We start from the raw sequence: 22,007 nt of genomic DNA on the forward strand, positions 1-22,007 counted from the left end.
GGTGGTTTTTATGGTTGTCTGCATCTGTATCTGTGTGTTCCATCAGGCCTTTTTCTATCCCTTACACTCCCTGTTACCTGGGCCACAAGCGTGCCTTTTCATTTCCTTGAATGCTTGCAATCTGAGTTACTGAAAGAAGCAGGAGAAAGGTGTTTAAATTATTCTTGATTACAAAACTGGATTTAAAGACCCTTTTAGAATTTGGGGAGCTTTTCAAATGCTTAAAAAGGAATCTGCCCATTGAATGGATGATAAAACCATGTCCTTTGTAACTTGGTCTCCAGAATTGACACCACACTCTTTCATTGACTTGCTGACTCATATGAAGTCTAACCAACAGGTGCTGAAGAGCCAGTATCTAGCAGGCTTGTGACTGTCGCATTCTTGCTTGTATATTTTCTCAGGAATATATATATGAGGGTATGGCAGTGCATACTATAGCGATAAAGGATTAAGGCCCTAGGCTTGTATCCCCGTCTGTCATCATCATCGTTGTCTAGTCGCTAAGTCCTGTCCAACTCTTGTGACCCCATGAACCGTAGCCTGCCAGGCTCCTCTGTCCATAGGATTCTCCAGGCAAGAATACTGTAGTGGGTTGCCATTTCCTTTTCCAGGGGATCTTCCTAACACAGGAATCGAACAGGTCTCCTGCATTGCAGGTGGATTCTTTACCGACTGAGCTATGAGGGAAGCCCTGAGCCACCATAATTATGTGTGTGTGCATAGTGTGTATGCGTGTGCTTAGTCGTGTCCAACTCTTTGTGGCCCCACAGATGGTAGCCCACCAGGCTCCTCTGCCCATGAAGTTTTCCAAGCAAGAATACTGGAGTGGGGTGCCATTTCCTACTCCAGGGGATCTTCCCAACCCGGGGATCAAACTCACATCTCTTGCATTTCCTGCTTTGGTAGGCGGATTCTTTACTACTAGCGCCACCTAGGAAGCCCACCATCATGATGAAAGCAACAAATGTCGCCCGCTGGCATGTCTTTTGTTCCCTCAGTGAGTGTTTAATAGTCATTCTAGTATTTTTAGGGGGAAAAGTTCAAATTCAAAATTACAGGTAAAGTTCTTCATTCCTTTACTGAATAAATCCTTTTAAAATTCCTTTAAACCTCACCCTGCTATTGTGCACCACAAAGCAAAATGTGGAAACAAGAGAGCAGAGTCAGAAATGGCATCACTCATGTCACATACCCTCAAGGACCAGGGCTCACATCGCCACTCCGGTGAGCCCCTGTCTTCTTGGCGATTGGACCAGACAGAGAGCCTTGGTGGGACTACACGGTGCCTCCTGGCTGGGGCGGGGAGGCGGGGGGAAACAGGTGTCCTTCCCTCACTCCCTCACCTTTTAAGGTCAGAACTCAAGCCACGCTGCCCCCAGGGTGGTGCTTCTGCAGCTCGGCTGCCAGGTGACAGGACAAGGTATCCCAGCCTTTGAAGCCGCCTTCTAAAGAGAAGAGTGAAAAGTTGGCTTAAAGCTCAACGTTCAGAAAACTAAGATCATGGCATCTGGTCCCATTACTTCATGGGAAATAGATGGGGAAACAGTGGAAACAGTGTCAGACTTTATTTTGGGGGGCTCCAAAATCACTGCTGATGTTGATTGCAGCCATGAAATTAAAAGACGCTTACTCCTTGGAAGGAAGGTTATGGCCAACCTAGATAGCATATTGAAAAGCAGAGACATTACTTTTCCAACAAAAGTCCATCTAGTCAAGGCTATGGTTTTTCCAGTAGTCATATATGGATGTGAGAGTTGGACGGTGAAGAAAGCTGAGCGCCGCAGAATTGATGCTTTTGAACTGTGGTGTTGGAGAAGACTCTTGAGAGTCCCTTGGACTGCAAGGAGATCCAATCAATCCATCCTAAAAGAAATAAATCCTGGGTGTTCATTGGAAGGACTGATGTTGAAGCTGACACTCCAATACTTTGGCCACCTCATGCGAAGAGTTGATTGATTGGAAAAGACCCTAATGCTGGGTAGGATTGGGGGCGGGAGGAGAAGTGGACGACAGAGGATGAGATGGTTGGATGGCATCACCGACTCGATGGAGATGGGTTTGGGTAGACTCCGGGAGTTGGTGATGGACAGAGAGGCCTGGCGTGCTGCAATTCATGAGATCGCAGAGTCGGACACGACTGAGCGACTAGACTGAACTGAACTGCCTCCTCACAACCTTGGAGGACTTGGCAGTCTTGCATGTACTATTAATAGTAATGATCATATAGTTGACATGTGTTGCTCGCTTAATGTATGCCTGGCACTGTTGTGAGTGTTTTGTGTGAACTAACTAATCTAATCCTGGCAGCGAAGTGTCCCCACTTGGTGGAGAAGTGACACAGGCATTAGGTAGCAGGGGCGTGTGCTCTCAGCTCATTCTTTTCTTTTGTTCTTTTTTAAATTATAAGATACATATAGTGTAATAGTTACCATTTTAACTGTTTGTAAGCATGCGGTTCAATGACATTTGTACGTTATCCTTGTGCTGCTGTCACCACCATCTCCCCACGAAACTCTTTTCATCTCACATAGTTGATGCTCTGCATCCCTGAATCAGCAACTCCCCACCTCCCCACCCCTCTCTCCCCCGCACCCAGCCCTGGCAGCCACTGTTGTACCCTCTGTTCAGAAGGCATTCTTTCAGCTACAACACTCTGCTGTCCCTGGACCCCAGGACTGGACCATCCTGAGTATATCTGGCTGCTCCTCCTTTTCCATCATGCCAGATACACTGTATTTCTTTTGTGTGTTTTATGACTAGCAGAATGTCAGCGTGCGTGTCCTAAGGTGGTCCACTTTCTGTGGTACCAGGTTGTCAGCTTCCCCATCCCTTCCTTTAACCAGGCTGAAAGTGTTAAGATTTTTTTAAATCTTATCTCTTGTTTTACCCCTGATTGTAAGAGAAATACATGTCCCTTTTAGGAAATTTAGAAAATACAGAAAAGCACAAAGATCATCAAGATTACCTGGCCATCCAACTCCTAGAGACAACAGCTATTAACTTTTTGATATCACTACCTTCTAATATTTGTCTAAATAACATATAGTTTACAAAATTAGAATATTTTTAAACATGTTGCGTTGTAACCTACTTTTTCACACATTTTCCCATGTGAACTAGTGTGCATCATTCAACAGGAGGGTTCTGAGCTCAGGGAGTTTGTATTCCAGTGAAAGAGTCAAGAGAGGCTAGTGCTTTGTGATAAATGCCCAAGTCAGAGTAAACTCGGGGGCAGTGGGGATACGCGGGAGCACGTGGGGGCAGAGGCACCTGTGTTGTGCTCTGTTCTAAGGGGATGAGGAAACAGGCAAGTTTGCGATATTATCCCTTCCCTCGGGAATTGTATCACTGGGTACTCAGCAAGTTGTGCTGGTTAGTACCCCTGACATAGCAGCAGGTCGTCCAATCTGTGATCAGATGCTCACTTGTGCAATACAGACTATGTGTTCCAGGAGCTGGGAGAGGTGAGAAATCAAGGAGGAGAGGCTTGAACTGGGCTTTGAAGTTCTACTGGGGAGGAGATACAAGAGTTAAGGGAAGTGAGGAGGGCATTCCAGGTCAGGGTTGGCTATAACAAGACTTTTATTTTTTAAAACATTAATTAATTAATTAGCCTGGGCAGAATCTTTAGTTGCAGCATATGGGATCTAGTTCCCTTGAACAGGGATCGAATCTACACTCCCTGTATTGGGAGTGTGGAGTCTTAACCACTGGACCCACCAGGGAAGTCCCATAATGAGACTTTTAATCTGGTGTCTAAAGCAGTGCCTGGCACCTAGTAGGTGCTGAATTAAAAGTTTTTAGATACTATGGAAGAATTTTATTTCTGTATGCATACTCTGTATGGTCAAGTTGCTTTAAAAGAGACGATCTTGGTGGACTCTTTTTTTAGGTACAATTGACAAATATTTAAAGTCTGTATCAAAATGATTGGATGTATGTATGCGTTGTGAAAGGATTCCCCCATCAAGTTAATTAACACATCCAGCCCTTCACATGTGTAGCTTTTTTTGGTGACAGCATTTAAGTTCTGTTCTTCTTTCATTTATACAAAACAGCATTATCAGTTGTCTACCATGTTATGTGATAGATCCTCAGACTTATTTATATTATAACTGAAAGTTCATACACTTTTACCAACTTCTGCCTATTTTCCCCACCCTGAAGCCCTTGGCAATGACTTTCTACTATATTTTGATTGGTTCAAATTATTTTTTTTTAAGGTTCGCCTGTGTGTGATACAATGCTGTATTTGTATGTCTGGTTTATTTCACTTAGCATAAGGACCTCCACTTTCATCCATGTTATCATAAATGGCAAGATTTCCTTTTGTGAGGCCAAGTAATATTCGTGTGTGTGTGTGCATGTATGTATATACACACACACATAGATATATACATATACACCCCCACATTTTCTTGATCCATTTATCCATTGATGGACACTTAGATTGTTTCCATTGTGTATTCTTGGCTCCTTTGGCAAGAATTAATTGACCATAAATGCATGGATTTATTTCTGGGCTCCCTATTCCATTCATCCACCTGTCCATTTCTATGCCAGTTCTGTACTATTTTGATTAGTATATCTTTGTAATACAGTTTGGGATCAGGGGGCTTGATGCCTCCAGCTTTGTTCTTTCTTAAGATTGCTTTGGCTATTCAAGGTCTTTTGTGGTCCTATACAAATTTCAGGATTGTTTTTCCTTTAGCTGTGAAAAATGTCATTGAAATTTTGATAAGGATTGCATTGACTAGATCACTTTGGGTAGTTTGGACATTTTAACAACTTTTGTAATCCATGAGTACAGACTACCTTTCCATTTATTCCTATCTTCTGTGATTTCTTTTGTTAACGTCTTACAGTTTTCAGTGTATAGATCTTTCACCTCCTTGGTTAAATTTACTCCGAAGTATTTTATTATTTTTGATGATATTGTAAATGGGATTGCTTTCCTAATTTCTTTTTCTGATAGCTTATTCTTGGTGTATTGAAACACAACTGATTTTTTTAAGTTGGTTTTGTACCCTGCAACTCACTAAACTCATGTATTGGTTCCAGTGGTGTTTTGGTGGAGTCTTTAGGGTTTTCTATTTATAATATAATTTGCAAATAGAGATAATTTTACTTCTTACTTCCTAATTTGAATGCCTTTTCTTTTTCTTGCTTTAGTACTCTGGCTAGAACTTACCATGAAAGGATGAATTTTGTCAAATGCTTTTTCTGCATCTATTGAGATGATCATATATTCTTCATTTTACTAATGTGGTATATCGTATTTATTGACTGGCTTGTGTTAAACCATCCTGCTTCTCTGGAATAAATCCCACTTGATCATGGTATTTGACCGTTTAAATGTATTGTCGAGTTCAGCTTGGTAATGTTTTCTTTTACATCTGTGTTCATTGTGGATGTTGGCCTATAGTTTTCTTTTCTGGGTCTGCTTTTATCCTTCTCTGGTTTTACTGTCAGGATAATGTTGACCTTGTAAAATGATTGTGGAAATGTTCCCTCCTCTTCTGTTTTTGAATAGTTTGAGAAGGATCAGTATTAATTTTACTTTAAATGTCTGGCAGAATTCACCAGTAAAGATATCTGGTCTTAGAGTTTTGTTTGTTGGCAAGTCTTTGATTACTGCTTCAGTCTTTTTACTAGTAATTGATCTGTTCAGATTTCCTATTTTTACATGATTCAATTTTGGTAGGTTTTATGTTTCCAGGAATTTATCCATTTCTGAGGTTGTTAATATTTCTCCCTACAGTCTTGATTCCAGCTTGTGATTCATCCAGCCCAACATTTCACATGATGTACTCTGCATATAAGTTAAATAAGCAGGGTGACAATATACAGCCTTGTTGTACTCCTTTCCCAATTTTTAACCAGGCATTTATTCCATGTCGTTCTAACTGCTGCTGCTTGACTTCCATACACCTTTCTCAGGAGACAGGTAAGGTGGTCTGATATTCCCTAATGTTTACATTTAGTATTCTGTTTTTTAATCTTCATTCTAGAGTTATAAGTGAACTACTTAGCCCCTTTCAACATTTGACTATCCTTCAGTTAAACTTTTCTGTAAAGAAAGTGACCATGATTGAATGAACAGATTGGAAGTAGTGCTCCTCCCTTGGTTAAAAGAAAATCTGACTTTCCGGCAGCATTAGTAGGAGTACAAATAGGATAAAGGGTTTTTGGAAGGCATTCAGCTTGGTAGTAACGGTAAAAATTTTAAATGAGTGCACACCTTTGACCTAAAAAACCAACTTATAGAAATTTACTTTGAAACCATATTTGCTCATGTTCTAAAAGATAAGATTAAATTGTTCATGGTATAGCTATATATAGAGAGACTTACATTTTTTTTTAATGAATAAATGTAGCATTTGCTAATGTACCCAGAACTAGTCTAAGTGTTTTGCAGCTATTGGTCTTAGAAGAATGCTTTGTATAGATTATGCTATATACATTGTTAGATTAATGCCATGGTATTAATAAGGAAGCTGGCAGAGTTTAACTTAGCCGGAGTTGCATGACTGCTAAATGAGAGAGCCTGCCATGGAGCTCAGTCTGGTTCTGATGTCTTAACCACTGAACAATACAGGGATTACAAAGAACTTGACAGACTCAGTGATGTATTGTACATGTGCGTAAGACCTCCAAACACAGGAACAGCAAAAAAGGCAAGTAAATGAGCCAATACACAGAGCAGTGCCATGCATTAAAAAAATCCAATAAGGTATATGTGTACACACACATGTATACACATGTGTGTGAATACACAGCAGTGTACCCCAAACTGTTGTTGATGCTTTGCCTCTAAGGAAAGGAGCATTTTCATATTTTTACTTCTATTACTGAGAATTGCATATTCCTCTTTTTTTTTTTTTTTAAAAAAAGAAACCTATGAAGGTATTTTTAAGTAAAAGAGAGAGTCTGAGACATCTCAGTTAAGACAAGCCTTGGCAGTCCCTGCTTTCTTGACTTGGCCCACCAGTCAGGATGTTACATAGTAAAGAGCCTTCTGTTCCTTATCTCTTTATACATTCCTGTTCTCTTTTGTCTTCCCAGAGAGGCAGTGTAAGACTATCATTTCTTTTCATTACATTGAGCTGCTACATCTGTTTGCATTCTGCAGTATTTTATGATAATAAATGAGCTTCTTTTGTGTGTGTGTGTGTGTGTGTGCGTGCGCGTGCACATTCTGGTTGTAGTTTTGTGAAAGTCACTTTATTCTTAATTGTGCACTTCTGTAAGAATGTAGATGTTTAGAGAGGTGGGAGGAAGCAGGTGGCATTCAACCTGGATGGTGCCTTGGGGTTGTTCACATGATCGTGGTTTTAGTTAGCAGGTTTCATGAAAGACCTGATTCCCACGAGAAAGGTAAATAATGATAGGTGGAAGGTTGGGAAGATTATCAGAATAATCTAGAGAAAACCAAGAAAAGTTTTACCTAATGAATTTTTTTTAAAGATCCTATGGTGCTGCTGTTTGCTGGCAGGATATGGTAGTGAAAGTGACAGTGTTAGTTGCTCAGGTGTATCTGACTCTTTGCTTCCCCATGAACTGTAGCCCACCAGGCTCCTCTGTCCATGCAGTTCTCCAGGCAGGAATACTGGAGTGGGTTGCTAGTCCCTTTTCTAGAGGATCTCCCGACCCAGTGATTGAACTCCGGTCTCCTACGTTGCAGGCGAATTCTTTATCATCTGAGCTACCAGGGAAGCCCCAGGATATGGTAAACAGAGGTGAAAGGTTGCAATTGAGGTTAGAGGACCCCTGCCCAATCGTTAAATTATTCTTGGAAATCTACATGATTGTGTCATTCTATCAGGCAGAATTTAATATCTATTCTGTAAAATATACATTAGCTGTCTAGCACCCTAGTTCATAATGTATATACATTATGGATGTGCTCAGAAATGGATGTGCTCAGAAAACCTCAATATTGTCTGTGAAAAGCAGTATGAAGTTCTTTTGAAAAATCATCCACAAAAATGGTCTGTGTGGTAGCTTCTTAGCCCAGTGTGGAGATGTTTGGTCTTTGCATCCCCATCACCTTTATTTGTCATTTGCTAATTCTCATCTGAGGCAGACTTATTAACAGTCGTCATCTCACTGATCACTAGTAGACTGCAAGCTCCTCGAAGCCAAGGAAGAACGTCTGGGTAGTCTTTGTATTTCCTTCAAGACCTAGAACAGTATATTCCACATGGTTAGATGGTCTGGGAAGATTTAGGAGATTGAACTGATACTAATTAAATTTCATGGGTTGCTCTTTTCTGTGACTTTCTTGCCAGGAACATGTTATGTAGAGATGGCAGTATGTAGGTTTACTGTGTATTTTGGACATCACAGTTTCCATTTTCTTATTCACTAGGAACTCTCCAAGATCACCATGCCAGTTATATTTAATGAGCCTTTGAGCTTCCTCCAGCGACTCACTGAATATATGGAGCATACATACCTCATCCACAAGGCCAGTTCGTTTGCTGATCCTGTGGAAAGGATGCAGGTATGTGTCACCAAGCCCTCCGAAAGACCGAAGTTCTGGAAGGTCTTCTCTGCTACTTCCTCTACCTCTCTGCCCCCAACCTACACGCACAGAATTCATGTTAAGTTTAATGTGAGATTAGGAAATGTTATTGATACATAGCATGTTTGGAGTGTCATCTGTGTTCCTTCCTCAGACCAGTGAGGATTGCAAGAAAGCAGAAAGGTCCAAAACCAAACCTGAGTTTGGTGAGCTGTTTCTGAGTCATTGTTTTAGAAAGTGGCATTGTGTTGGCAGAAGACAATTCAGCCTTTCAGACTTCTCAGAGTGTTTCTAGGAAGACATGAATATACACACACACGTAAATAAGTGTGTGTATGCTTATGTGTGTATATAAATACACACATACTACTATAGGTTAAAAAAAAGGACAAGAAGGAATTGTACTTCTTAATTTTTTTTGAAGGGAGATATTCATGTGATGTATATGGATGGACTAGACACAGGGAGAGTGGATGGATACATCGTTCTCCTTCCAACAGAGCAATAGCATTCTAAATAGAGTCTTGTGTCCTTTCATGTATTTTACATAGCAGCACATTTCATGTGCTTTACAAAGCAGCTTTTCCCAGCCTCATTGGACTGGATACCAGTTTACTTTGTTTTATCTCTTCACCCCATCCTAAAAGGGATGTGAAAGTGTTAGGCACTCAGTCATGTCTGACTCTTTGCGACCCTGTGGACTGTAACCTGCCAGGCTCCTCTGTCCATGGGATTTCCCAGACAAGAATACTGGAGTGGGTTGCCATTCCCTTCTCCAGGGGATCTTCTTGATCCAGGGATCAAACCTGAGCCTCCTGCATTGCAAGCAGATTCTTTACCATCTGGTGATGTACTTTTTAGAAATTTTAAAGAAATTAAAAGTAATGTCGATTTGAGAGTTTTTTTAAAGTCCTTGAGAGGATTTGTAACACTGTGAGTGTATTATAAAAACCACAGTTGGGATGACTTATAGGAAGAGACTCAGAGTAATTTTCATTCTGAATATCCACATTGGCTTATTAGTTTGCTTATTAAGCCATGTTAAAAATACAACATAATTAAACTCCTCAGAATCATCTTGTAAATTGCTGTCTTCAGCAAAATTTCAGTTCCTGAAAGAATGAGGAGCCAGCGAGGCTATTTTTAACTTCTGCTAACGCTCTGCCCCACAGTGTGTAGCTGCATTTGCTGTCTCCGCTGTTGCTTCTCAGTGGGAACGCACCGGAAAGCCTTTCAACCCACTTCTGGGAGAGACTTATGAATTAGTTCGGTAAGATCTTCCACACTATTCCAGATGGATAGTTGAATTTGCATGATTTATATCGCTCTTCAAATGAAAATGGTTATTTTTTGAGCATTTACCAACATTTTGTACGACTGGAGAAAAGTTAACCATTTTGATGTTTGTTTCTGTGATAGTTATTTTAGAGACTGTCAAAAATATGAAAACATATATAAAGTGGACCATTATCAAAAGTAATTACAAGAATTTCAGTATTCCTGATCTTGCAGGATTAGCTATCATCCTTTCTCGTTATGTAGCCCATTAGACAGGATAGATTTTTTAAAATAACCATATAAAATATATTAGCATAAACTTAGATTGTTGGCATAGAGGCAGTAAATGTATCTAAGGGTGCAGTACTGTCTGCCTGCTGTCGCTTGCTTCTTTACACACAGTTAGAGAATTCATTTGGCTTTTGTTTTTCTGAATCTTTCTCTTCCATCCACAAGTTTTGATCTCATTTATTCTCTAGATGTTTGAAAAGGAGACACATTAGATTCTTCTGTCTTAGTATAAATGGGATGATAAGTTTTAAATTTACATGGCTAGTATTGTCAGTTCATGAAAATCACTGCAGTTCATGGGTATTCCTTATTTTAATGTGTTTAAGTAGCTCGATGTATAATAACATTGGTTTTAGTTGTTTGGGATGCATTTTTGTAGTTTCTCATGTATTGTCCTTTTCATCAGGATGATAACAAAGAATAGTTTGTCAAATCCATTTCCTTAATATTTTAACATTGCTTTTTAAAAAGATTTATTTTTAATTGGAGCATAGTTGCTTTACAATGTTGTGTTGGTTTCTGATGTACAACAACATGAATCAGCTATAAGTATACATATATTCCCTTCCTCTTGAGCCTCCCTCTCACCCCGCACCCCCCCTTCCCACCTCATCACAGAGCACCAAGCTGAGCCCTCTATGCTATATAGCAGCTTCTGATGTATATTTTACATATGGTAGTATGTATATTAACATTGCTTTCAAACTGAAATGACAATAATGTATATATTTTGTGATGATTATAACACTACCTTTTTTTTTTTTTTTTTTAATAAATCTTAAGAGATGACCTTGGTTTCAGACTCATCTCTGAGCAGGTCAGCCATCACCCACCCATTAGTGCATTTCATGCTGAAGGATTAAACAATGATTTCATCTTTCATGGCTCAATCTATCCCAAACTGAAGTTCTGGGGGAAGAGCGTAGAAGCAGAACCCAAAGGAACTATCACGTTGGAGCTTCTTGAGTGAGTTGGAATCATACCTTTTACTCTTTCCATGTGTACCTACTCATTAGTATATATACTTACACGCAGACCTGACCTTGTTGTTCAAAAGCTGGAGAAAACAAAGCTGCTTTTTTAAGAGGTAAATTTCCTACCATCATGTAAAAGAATTTGAGAAATGTGGCAACAGCCATGGTTAATCAGCCTAGGTATGTGTAAACAGTTTAACTTGATATATGATGGTGGTGTTTGTTTAGATCTATTTTAAGATTAAATGGAGTTAATCACTCCATGACAGTATCATGGTAATAATACCTTGTTTAATCATCTTTTACAATGAATTCACTTTGAGAAATACTGAAATAACCATCACATTGGCACATCTTAGACATTAGGTAAGTTGAAAGTTCTCTTTTTTTGCAATAGAAAAAAGATTGCCATGAAATATCTCTCCATTTAATTGTGTCATCTTCAATTTTGTTCATTACCATCTTAACATTTTCAATATACAAGTCTTTCACCTCCTTGCTTAAATTTATTTCTAGGTATTTTTTTTTTTTGGATGCAATTATAAGTAGAATTGTTAATTCTGAGCTCATGGATTGAAAAAGTACCGTTAAACTGTCATACTATCCAAAGCAGTATACAGATTCAGTGCAGTCTCTATCAAAATTCGAATAACATTTTTTGCACAAATTAAAGCAGACAATGCTGCAGTTTGTATGGGATCACAGAAGACCCCAAATAGGCAAAGCAGTCTTGAGAGAGAAGAACAAAACTGGAGGCATCATGCTCCCTGATTTCAAACTGTATTACAAAGCTACAGTAGTTAAAATATATGATATTGGCATTAAAACAGGTATATAAATCAATGGAACAGAGTAGAGAGCCCAAAATATAAGTCAATTAATTTAAACAAAGTAGGGTCAATTAATTTAAACGAAGGCAAGAATATACAGTGGAATGACAGTCTTCTCTATAAATGGTGTTGGAGAAATTGGATAGGCACATGCAAAAGAATGAAACTGGACCACTATTTTATACTATACACAAAATTGACTCAAAATGGATTACAAACTTGAACATAAGACTGAAAATCATAAAACTTCTAGAAGAAAACATAGGTGGTAGACTCCTTGACATAGGTCTTGGCAATGATGTTTTGAATCTGACACCAAAAAGAATAAAAACAAAAATAAACAAGTGGGACTATATCAAATTAAAAAGCTTCTGCACAGTAAAGAAAACCATCAACAAAATGAAAATGCAGCCTACTGAATAGGACAAAATACTTGCAAATCATATAGGCTAATATCCAAAATACATAAAGAACTCATACCACTCAATAGCAAAAGAAAAAAAAGTAATTAAAAAATGGGCAGAAGATCTGAATGGACATTTTTTTCAAAGAAGACATACAGATGATCAAGATGATCAACAGGTAAATGAAAAGATACTGTACATCATTAATCAAGAAAATGCAAATCAAACCACAATGAAAGGGAACCCTTGTGCATGGTTGGCAGATGTAAATTGGTTCAGTCTCAATGGGAAACAATTTGCAGGTTCCTCAAAAAATTAAAAGTAGAACTACCATGATCCAGCAATTCCACTTTGGAATACTTAGCCAAAGAAAACAAAAACATTATCTCAAAAAGATATCTGCACCCCCATGACATTATTATACATATATTAATATATTATATATATATATATAATGTTGTGTGCAACAGGTGTATATATATATATATATATATACACCTGTTGCACACAACAGCCAAGATATGGAAATAACCCAAGTATCCATCATTGGATGAATGGATAGTGAAATTGTGGTACACACACATACATGAATATTATTCAGCCATAAAGAAGAATGAAATCTTTCCACTTGCAACAATATGGTTGGACCTCAAGGACATTATGCTAAGTGAAATAAGTCAGAGAAAGACAAATACTCTATGATCTCCTTATATGAGAAAAAGAAGGAGAAGGAGAAAAAAATAAAAAACAGACTTTAATCCTAGAATTACTCAGATATTGAAATTTATATCAAAGATTTTAAAGCAGCTGTTATAACTATACTCCATGACATAAAGATGAATGCTCTTAAAATGAATAGAAAGACATTGAAGCAAAGAAATTGAAGTATTTCTGGAAATTTTAGTACTGAAAAAATACAATAACAAATGTAGTAGCCGGGATAGACTCAATAGCAGAATAAAGATAATAAAATATGTACAGGATCCACAGCCTGAAATCTGTAAAACCCTGGTTACAGGAATCAAAGACTATCTGAGTAATGGAGAGTCTACCATGTCTCACTCTACTTGGAATCCTTAATGTAATTCATATATTTGTTCTCCTTTACTTGATCTATAAACTGTGTGTGTTAACACAATCCAAGTTTAAAAGTCCTAGGATGAATTTTGGTAGATCAAGAGATAACAGATCCTAAAATTTATATGGAAAGACAAATGAAACACTATAGCCAAAATAGTTTTGAAAAGGAAGAACAGAATGATGGACTCCTGCCTCCTAATTTTAAGACTTTACAGTGAAGCTGTTGTCATCAAGACTGTTGTATTGACAGAAAGACAGGCACATACATCAATGGAACAGAGAAGAGCATCCAAAAACTGACCCACAGAAACATGGTCAATTGATTTTTCATGAAGGTGAAAGCACTATTCAGTAATGAAGGGTAGTCCTTTCCACAAATGGTGTGAGAACAGTTCAACATGCATGTGTTAAAAAATAAACCTCAACTTATACCTCACACCCTAAGCAAAAATGATCCCAACATAGATCATAGGCTAAAATCTAAAGTACAGCTTTAAGCTTTTGGAAGAAAACAGGAAAAAATGTTTATGACTTTGTGTTATGCAATGACATCTTATTAATACCAAAGGACAATCTAGAAGAGACAAAATTGATAAATTAGATTTTATAAAAATCTGTTGCTCAGTGAAAAACACTCTTAACAAAGAGAGAAGTTAGAGATGGATAAACATTATTTGTGAATCATTTATCAACAAAGGACTTGTATCTAGAATATATAAAGCATTCTCTAAACAGTAAAACAGACAACCCAGCAAGAAATTGGACAAAAGATGTGAACAGATACTTTACCAAAGAGATATATGAATGACAAATGAGCACGCAAAAATGCTCAGCAGCATCGGTCATTAGAGAAATGCAAAATTAAAACCATATGAGATACCACTACACACCTATTAGAATGTCTGAAATCAAAATTTTTAGAGCTGACAGTATCTAGTGCTGACTAGGATGCAGAGCAACCAGAAATCTCATATATTACTGGGGGATCTGGTAAAATAATAGAGCCACTCTGGAGAACAGTCTGGCTGTTTCTTACAGAGTTGACCTTGTGTTAACCAGATGATTGAGCAGTCCGCTCGTAGGCACTACTTACTCTGGAGAAATAAAGATGTATTTTCACAAAGACCTGTGCCCAGATCTTTATAGGAGTGTTACTTATCATCAGCAAGAACTGAAAGCAACCCAACATGCTTCAGTGAGTAAATAGTTAAACTGTGATACAGTCATATAGTAGAATACTACTCAGAACTAAGAACAAATTATTGATACATAGAATTTAAAATGCATTATACAAATGAAGCTAATCTCAAAGGGTGTCATGCTGTATTATCCCATATATATGACACTCTGGAAAAGGCAAAACTATTGCAATGGAAAACAGATGAGTTGTTTAGGAATTCCGGGTGGGGGACAGTTTGACCATAGAGGGCCAGCATGAGTGAATTTATGGAGGGTGTGATGGAATTTGTGGCTGTGGTACTAGTTACAATGATCTACACATGCACTGAAGCTCACAGAACTAGATAACACCAAGAAAAGTAAATTTTACTGCTTGTGAATTAAAAATACATTTAAGCGTAAGTGTGTGAAGATGTAAAATGAATGTTTTCAAAAGCAAAGAATGTGTAAAATTGAAGCTTATTCACATACACAAGTTTTCTCTTTGGCAAGCTGGAAAGTACCAAAGAGACCATTTTTATTTTCTACTTCTAATTTAATTTATTATGTTTTCACCAAATTTTTGAAGGCTTAAGATGATTATGTACGTAGTTTGATTTGGAATTTGGTAGAAGCATAGTTTGTTTGTTTTTTAAGTTTGTGCATCCTTTTAAGAAACAGTAAGAGTTAAGCAGATGATACCTATTTTACTGGGATTAACACCAGCAGAGTTTTTATAGTCTTAGAGTCGAGTTCTCTCTAGCAGTCTGATGGGTCCTTCTGAGTCATGGCACTTGAGGCAGATGCACTTCTTAAGCAGAGTAACACTTCTCACTTCTTTGTTTGGGCTTTGGCTTTCTTTTTGTTTTCTAGACACAATGAAGCGTACACGTGGACGAATCCTACCTGCTGTGTGCACAACATCATCGTGGGGAAGCTCTGGATCGAGCAGTACGGGAACGTGGAGATCACAAACCACAAGTGAGATGGTTCATTGTCCTCCCTGTCGCTTCATTTGCATCAGAGGGGTCCGGTAGTCTTTCTGTAAAAGTTCTAGTAGAGGACATCCCTGGCGGCCCAGTGGTTAAGACTTCGCACTTTCCATGCAGGGGGTGTGGGTTTGACCCCTGGTCTGGGAATGTAGATCCCACATGCCATGTGGTGTGGCCAAAAAACAAGTGCATTGCATTGCAAGGAATTTCCTGGCAGTCCAGTGGGTAAGACTCCACACTCTCACTGTGGAAGGCCTGGGTTCAATCCCTGATTGGGGAACTTAGATTCTATCGGCTGTGCAGCTCGGCCAAAAATATATATAAAGCATTTTTAAAAGTTCTATATATATGGATGCATTTTTTAAAAAGTTCTAGTAGAGTCTAATGACAACTTAAGAACCAGGCAGTATAACTCTGTGGCAAATAGAAGCCAATCCATTTAATGAACTGAATTTAGTAGTTGTGGCTCCCAGGCTAAGCTGCCCCATGGCATGTGGAATATTCAGGACCAGGGATCGAACCCATGTCCCTGCCTTGGATTCTGAACCACTGGACCGCCAGGGGAGTCCTTAATGAATAGTTTATATTTAAGTCTCTAATTATGGAAGGCTGGTGAACTCAGAACTTCCGCAGCCTCAGGGAATTGTCATTCCTGCCTCCCTCAGCTCATCTTGCTGACACCGTTTAACTTGTATTGTTCACATGGGGGCAGGCGACAGGAGGAACAGGAGAGTTGGAAAGAGGTGGATTCAAATCCTGCTGTGACCCTAGGCCCGGATCCTAGTCAGCTCGGGCTGTGGTGACAGAACACGGTGGACCGGGTGGCTTCAAGGGCAGACATTTATTTCTCATGCTTCTGGAGACTTGGGAGGCCCAGCTCAGGGTGATGGCCAATTGCTGGGTGAAGGCCCTCTTCCTGGTTTGAAGTTGGCCATCTTCTCAAATCTTTGCATGGCAGAGGGAGGGATCATCTCCCCAAAGTCTCTTATTCAAAGAGCATACATCCATTCATGAGGGTTCCACCCTTAGGACCGGATTACCCCCAAATAGCCTTATGTGAATGACGAGGCTTCACCATATAAATTGGGACGGGGGGCAGGCAGACATTCATTCCATAGCAGCAAGTCATTTATTTTTAATGAACCTTGCTTGCTTTTTCTAGGGGTGGGTTCAGTACTGACTAAGGATTAATTATGATACTCTCTGTGTGGAGCCTGGTGTAAGTTAGAAAATCAGTAAACAGCAGATGTTGCCAGACAGGTTATCACAGTCACTGTTCTCTGCTGCTGCTTCCGTGTTGAACAATAACCCAAGCTCACTGTCTCCTTTACAGGACTGGGGACAAATGCGTGTTGAATTTTAAGCCGTGCGGCCTTTTTGGTAAAGAATTACACAAAGTTGAAGGCTACATTCAAGATAAAAGGTAAAGTTTCATTTTAAATGTTGACTAGTATAGGTGTTGTTCACTAAGTAAAGTGTTGTTATTAAAATCTGCCAACACCGGGAATTCCCTGGTGGTCCAGTGGTTAAGACTGCATGCTTCCACTGCAGGGAGCACAGGTTCGATCCTTGGTTGGGAAACTTAAGATCCCACATGTTGTGTGGTTCAGCCAAAAAATTTTTAAAGAGAAGAAGAAGAAAACTGTTGTTATCTCAGTTTAGTCGCTCAGTCATGTCTGCCTCTTTGCGGTCCCATGGACTGCAGCACACCAGGCTCCCCTGTTCATCACCAACTCCTGGAGCTTGCTGAAACTTACTGAGTCGGTGATGCCATCCAACCGTCTCATCCTCTGTTGTCCCCTCCTCCTCTTGCCTTCAATCTTTCCCAGCATCAGGGTCTCTTCCAGTGAGTCAGATCTTCGCATCAGGTGGCCAAAGTATTGGAGCTTCAACATCAGTCCTTCCAATGAATATTTGGAACTGACTTCCTTTAGGATGGACTGGTTGGATCTCCTTGCAGTCCAAGGGACTCTCAGGAATCTTCTCCAACACCACAGTTCAAAAGCATCAATTCTTCTGCGCTCAGCTTACTTTGTAGTCCAGCTCTCACATCCATACATGACCACTGGAAAAACCATAGCTTTGACTAGATGGACCTTTGTCAGCAAAGTAATGTCTCTGCTTTTTAACATGCTGTCTAGGTTTCCTGCCATTATCTAGGAAACAGCATTTCAGTAAATTGAAAAACTCTCCTGCAAGAAATATCTATTTCTTTAAAGAATCTGATGTGTAAGCATTTTTATTTATGAAAAGAGGGGCTTCCTTGATGGCTCAGACTGTAAAGAATCTTCTTGCAGTGTAGGAGACTCAGATTCTATCCTTGGGTCTGGAAGATCCCCTGGAGAAGGGCATGGCTACCCGCTCCACTATTGCCTGGAGAATTCCATGGAGCCTGGTGGGCTACAGTCCATGGGGTTGCAAAGAGCTGGACATGACTGAGTGACCAATACTTTCAGTTTATGATAATATTCAATTACACCAAGACACTGGTTTAATTGTTGGCTCAACATCTATTTCTCTTGACAGCAAAAAGAAGCTCTGTGCCCTCTACGGGAAATGGACAGAATGTTTGTACAGTGTTGACCCGGCCACATTTGATGCTTACAAAAAAAATGATAAGAAAAATACTGAAGAGAAGAAGAACAGCAAACAGGTAAACAATCCCAGAAGATGGTATCGAGGGGATCCCTAGATGGTGGCCTGTTAGTGGGTCACAGTGTTACCTTTTATACTTGGTGCCCATGCATGTGATGTTTCTCCTTGACCTTCTTCTTTTTTTTTTTTTTTTTTTAAATTTTATTTTTGTTACTGTTGTTAACACCAAAAACATTTTGTATTGGGGTGAAGCCAGTTGGAGACCCCGGTTGGATTCCTGGGTCGGGAAAATCCGCTGGAGAAGGAATAGGCTACCCACTCCAGTATTCTTGGACTTTCCTGTGGCTCAGATAGTGAAGAATCTGCCTGCAATGCGGGAGACCTGGGTTCGATCCCTGGGTTGGGAAGACCCTCTGGAGAAGGGAAGAGCTATCCACTCCAGTATTCTGGCCTGGAGAATCCCTGTGGACAGAGGAGCCTGGCAGGCTACAGTCCATGGGGTCACAGAGTCAGACACGACTGAGCGACTTTCATATAGCCTATTAACAATGGTGTGACAGTTTCAGGTGAGCAGCAAAGGGATTCATCCATGCATATACATGGATCTGTTCTCCCCTAAACCCCTCTCCCATCAGGGCTGGCACATAACATTGAGCAGAGTTCCATGTGCTATACAATAATGAACAGATGCTCTGACTTGCTAGTGAATGTTTGGGATAATCTCCCATGGAGTATGGGTGTGTGCTATGCAGTTATACACACGGTGTTGAATTCACATCGCTTTGGAAAGTTGGAGTTCATCTTAGACAAATATTGTTACCCTCCTTTCTGTTTATGTGCCTTAGCAGTTGAGCTCTTCTGAATATTTGAAATTACACCCAGAACAATCACCTGGGTTTTCATGCTGACAGCAGTGTTATTGCCCTCCTCTGTATCTGAGATCCCGGGAGCTGAGAGCATCGCAGTTAAGGGAATCGTTGCTGGACGGCCATCCTCCTCTTATGAAGCTTCCTCCTAACAGGACAGTTCAACCTTAGACTCTCCCCTTGTGAGGCCACAGCTTCTCGTCGCATGACCCTGGGAGGCTGGACTGTTCAGCAGACTCTGAGCTAAAGAGAGGTTGCACCTGTTTGGACAGGAAGCGTTGGAGGACTGGTCATTTTCCAGTAACGGGCATCAGAGATCAGAGCACAAGCTCTGCTTAGAATCCCGCCTCCCCCGCTTCTGAGTGGTTTGGTCTTAGGCAGATCCCTACCCTCTCTCTGCCTCAGTGCCTCGTCTGTGAAATGGAGACAGTAACAGCACCCTCGTGTCGGAGCAGTTGACAGAGGTCAGGGGCTCCGGGTGAAGACAGCTCAGATCCCGTCCTCTTTGAGTGTCACGGCCTGGCTCTCTGCTCCCGGCTCCCCTTGCCCTGCTGTGTCGCCTGCAAGAGGCAGAGCCTCGCTCTCCCCGTACAGAAGTGGGGTTCATTACAGCAGGAGGCGTTGGGGAAATTCCAGAAAATCTCCCTCATATCCCATAAAGCCCTGGTCAGTCTTTGTAGACGGAAGGGCCTTGCCCCTTGGCGAAGGCACCCTCACGCTCACCGTGTCTAGTCTCGCCTCCCAGGGCCTCCGCCACCGTGGGTTTCTGATGCTCTTGAGGATATTCAGATGCCAGGGGAAGCTTGTCACCAGGGTCGTCCCCTCCTTGTTGCTGTTTTTAAAGTTCCATGTCTCAGCCAGTAGTTCTAGATTTGGTAACAGTGACATTGGGAATATGATTTCACTTTCCAAAGGCTTAAATTCTTTATATATAAAACGTTATGGGCTTGTTACATAAGGACTAAATATACAGAGAGCTGCTGGCATAGCTCTGCTGGGGAAGGGGAGGGAGCGGGCAGCCAGTGGAAAAGTTGCTTTCTTTTTTAGCCTAACATCTTTCAATTGAATACTTTCAGGATCCTTGCTGGTGTGGGTCATTGATAAATTTAGTTAAATGCTCCAAGAATTTAACCTTTTGTTGCCCTCATAATGTTCCACGAACTACTTAAATGACTTATTTTGGATTTTAAAAAAAGCTTTAAAAATATTAAAACACGACAGTAAAGGCATGACGACGACAGTGGTGATGGTAATGCCTTGAATGCTCATAACCCCTAAATGACACCACACAGGCTCCTGAGCTCACAGCATGGACTCAGTCACTTGACCCACATTTATTGGCTCCCTGGCCTGGGTCGAAAGGTGAGGATGTGAGAATAAGAAAGTCACGGTGCCCTGGCACTCATGGGGTTACAGTCTAATGCTGCACAATGAAAACTGCTTATTTTACAAATAGTTGGTGGTGGTGGTCAGTCACTAACTCGTGTTTGACTCTTTGTGACCCCATGGACTGCAGCATGCCAGGCTTCCTTGTCCTTCACTGTCTCCCGGAGTTTGCTCAAACTCACGTCCATTGAGTCGGTGACGCCATTGAACCATCTCATCCTCTGCCGCCCCCTTCTCCTCTTGCCCTCAGTCTTTTCCAGCATCAGGGTCTTTTCTGGCAAGTCAGCAGTTTGCATCAGCTGGCCAAAGTATTGGAGCTTCAACCTCAGCATCAGTCCTTCCAGTGAATATTCAGGGTTGTAAGTACAATCTTTTCAAAACATTTCAGTTTTGTTCCTCTGTTGGTTCTTCCAGGTGAGCGCTTCTGAGGAGTCGGATGAAATGCCAATGCCGGATTCCGAGAGCGTGTTCGTCATTCCCGGGAGCATTCTCCTGTGGCGAATAGCCCCGCGGCCTCCGAACTCAGCCCAGGTAAGGCCTCCTGTTTACTTGGATCTGACGGTGCTCTTTACCCGGCCTGGACAGAACCAGGAAGAGGGCGGGGGTGAGAGGCAGGTCATCGAATTGCTCCTCAGTCGTCCTTCTGTGGTTTCCCACCCGGGACTTGGCAATGCTGCCGCGCAGACCTCCTGGTGTCTGGCCGAGATGCCTTGGGGTGGGCCTTTGGGGGGCTTCCTCCATACATAACGGGGGCCGGCCTTTGGGGGGCTTCCTCTATACTTACTGAGGAGTAAGAGTGACTCTCTTTAAGTACATGGTGATGCAGCCAGATCTACCAAGTGAGACTTTTCATGTGGAATGGAGAATGTTGGTTTCACTTGTAGCTCTCCCTGGAGGTGATAGTGGTGAATGTCACCTGGGGGGTTTCCTTGAGACAGACACCCACAGCTGGCATGGACCCGAGTGAAAACATGGAGATGTGTGGGTGCAGAGAGGCCGGCCATCATCACCCCAGAACAGAGCAGGGGATCCCTGTCGAATCTTCTAGCCTCAGGGTTTCATTCTGCATTAACCTCCAGTACATGTTAATTTGAACATTTTCTTCTTTTTAGATGTACAATTTTACTAGCTTTGCAATGGTTTTGAATGAAGTAGACAAGGAGATGGAGAGTGTGATTCCTAAGACAGACTGCAGGCTGCGGCCTGACATCAGAGCCATGGAGAATGGGGAAATAGGTAATGCGCCTGGCAGCTCCAGGGAAGATGGATTTCTTTGAGGAGGATGGTTTGCCTTACTCCCAGACACTGTCTGTGTTTTAGTCTGTTAGGGCTTAACATTTTATATGTTTGCACAAGCATCTTACATGTTAGCATTTTATGTGTTAGCACAAGGCATCCCTGGTGGCTCAGATGGTAAAGAATCTGCCTGCCAATGCAAGAGACCTGGGTTCGATCTTTGGGTCAGGAAGATGCCCTGGAGAAGGGAATGGCAACCCACTCCAGTATTCTTGCCTGGAGGATCCCATGGACAGAGGAGACTAGCGGGCTATAGTCCATGGAGTCATAAAGAGTTGGACATGACTGAGCAACCTACACTTTTCCCAGGTGATGCTAGTGGTAAAG

General features: G+C 41.0%; 1 protein-coding gene across 19 annotated transcripts in view; it reads left to right on the forward strand.

Annotated features, from left to right (window-relative positions):
• The window catches only part of OSBPL1A (oxysterol binding protein like 1A), a 212,352-nt gene that overhangs the window by 183,945 nt on the left and 6,400 nt on the right, over positions 1 to 22,007 (forward strand). For 18 of the 19 annotated variants that reach the window (XM_081563211.1, XM_081563218.1, XM_081563210.1 and 15 more), the window contains 8 exons: positions 8,375 to 8,509; positions 9,703 to 9,800; positions 10,883 to 11,065; positions 15,419 to 15,526; positions 16,871 to 16,960; positions 18,064 to 18,190; positions 20,799 to 20,915; positions 21,497 to 21,620. In XM_081563211.1, coding sequence (XP_081419337.1) covers positions 8,375 to 8,509; positions 9,703 to 9,800; positions 10,883 to 11,065; positions 15,419 to 15,526; positions 16,871 to 16,960; positions 18,064 to 18,190; positions 20,799 to 20,915; positions 21,497 to 21,620 — 982 coding nt within the window. The remainder of the gene's footprint in view (positions 1 to 8,374; positions 8,510 to 9,702; positions 9,801 to 10,882; positions 11,066 to 15,418; positions 15,527 to 16,870; positions 16,961 to 18,063; positions 18,191 to 20,798; positions 20,916 to 21,496; positions 21,621 to 22,007) is intronic. The other variant, XM_081563213.1, reaches the window with a different exon arrangement.

The sequence above is a fragment of the Giraffa tippelskirchi genome, chromosome 14, assembly GCF_054371585.1.
Source record: "Giraffa tippelskirchi isolate mGirTip1 chromosome 14, T2T-mGirTip1v1.2.pri, whole genome shotgun sequence".
Classification (NCBI taxonomy): domain Eukaryota; kingdom Metazoa; phylum Chordata; class Mammalia; order Artiodactyla; family Giraffidae; genus Giraffa; species Giraffa tippelskirchi.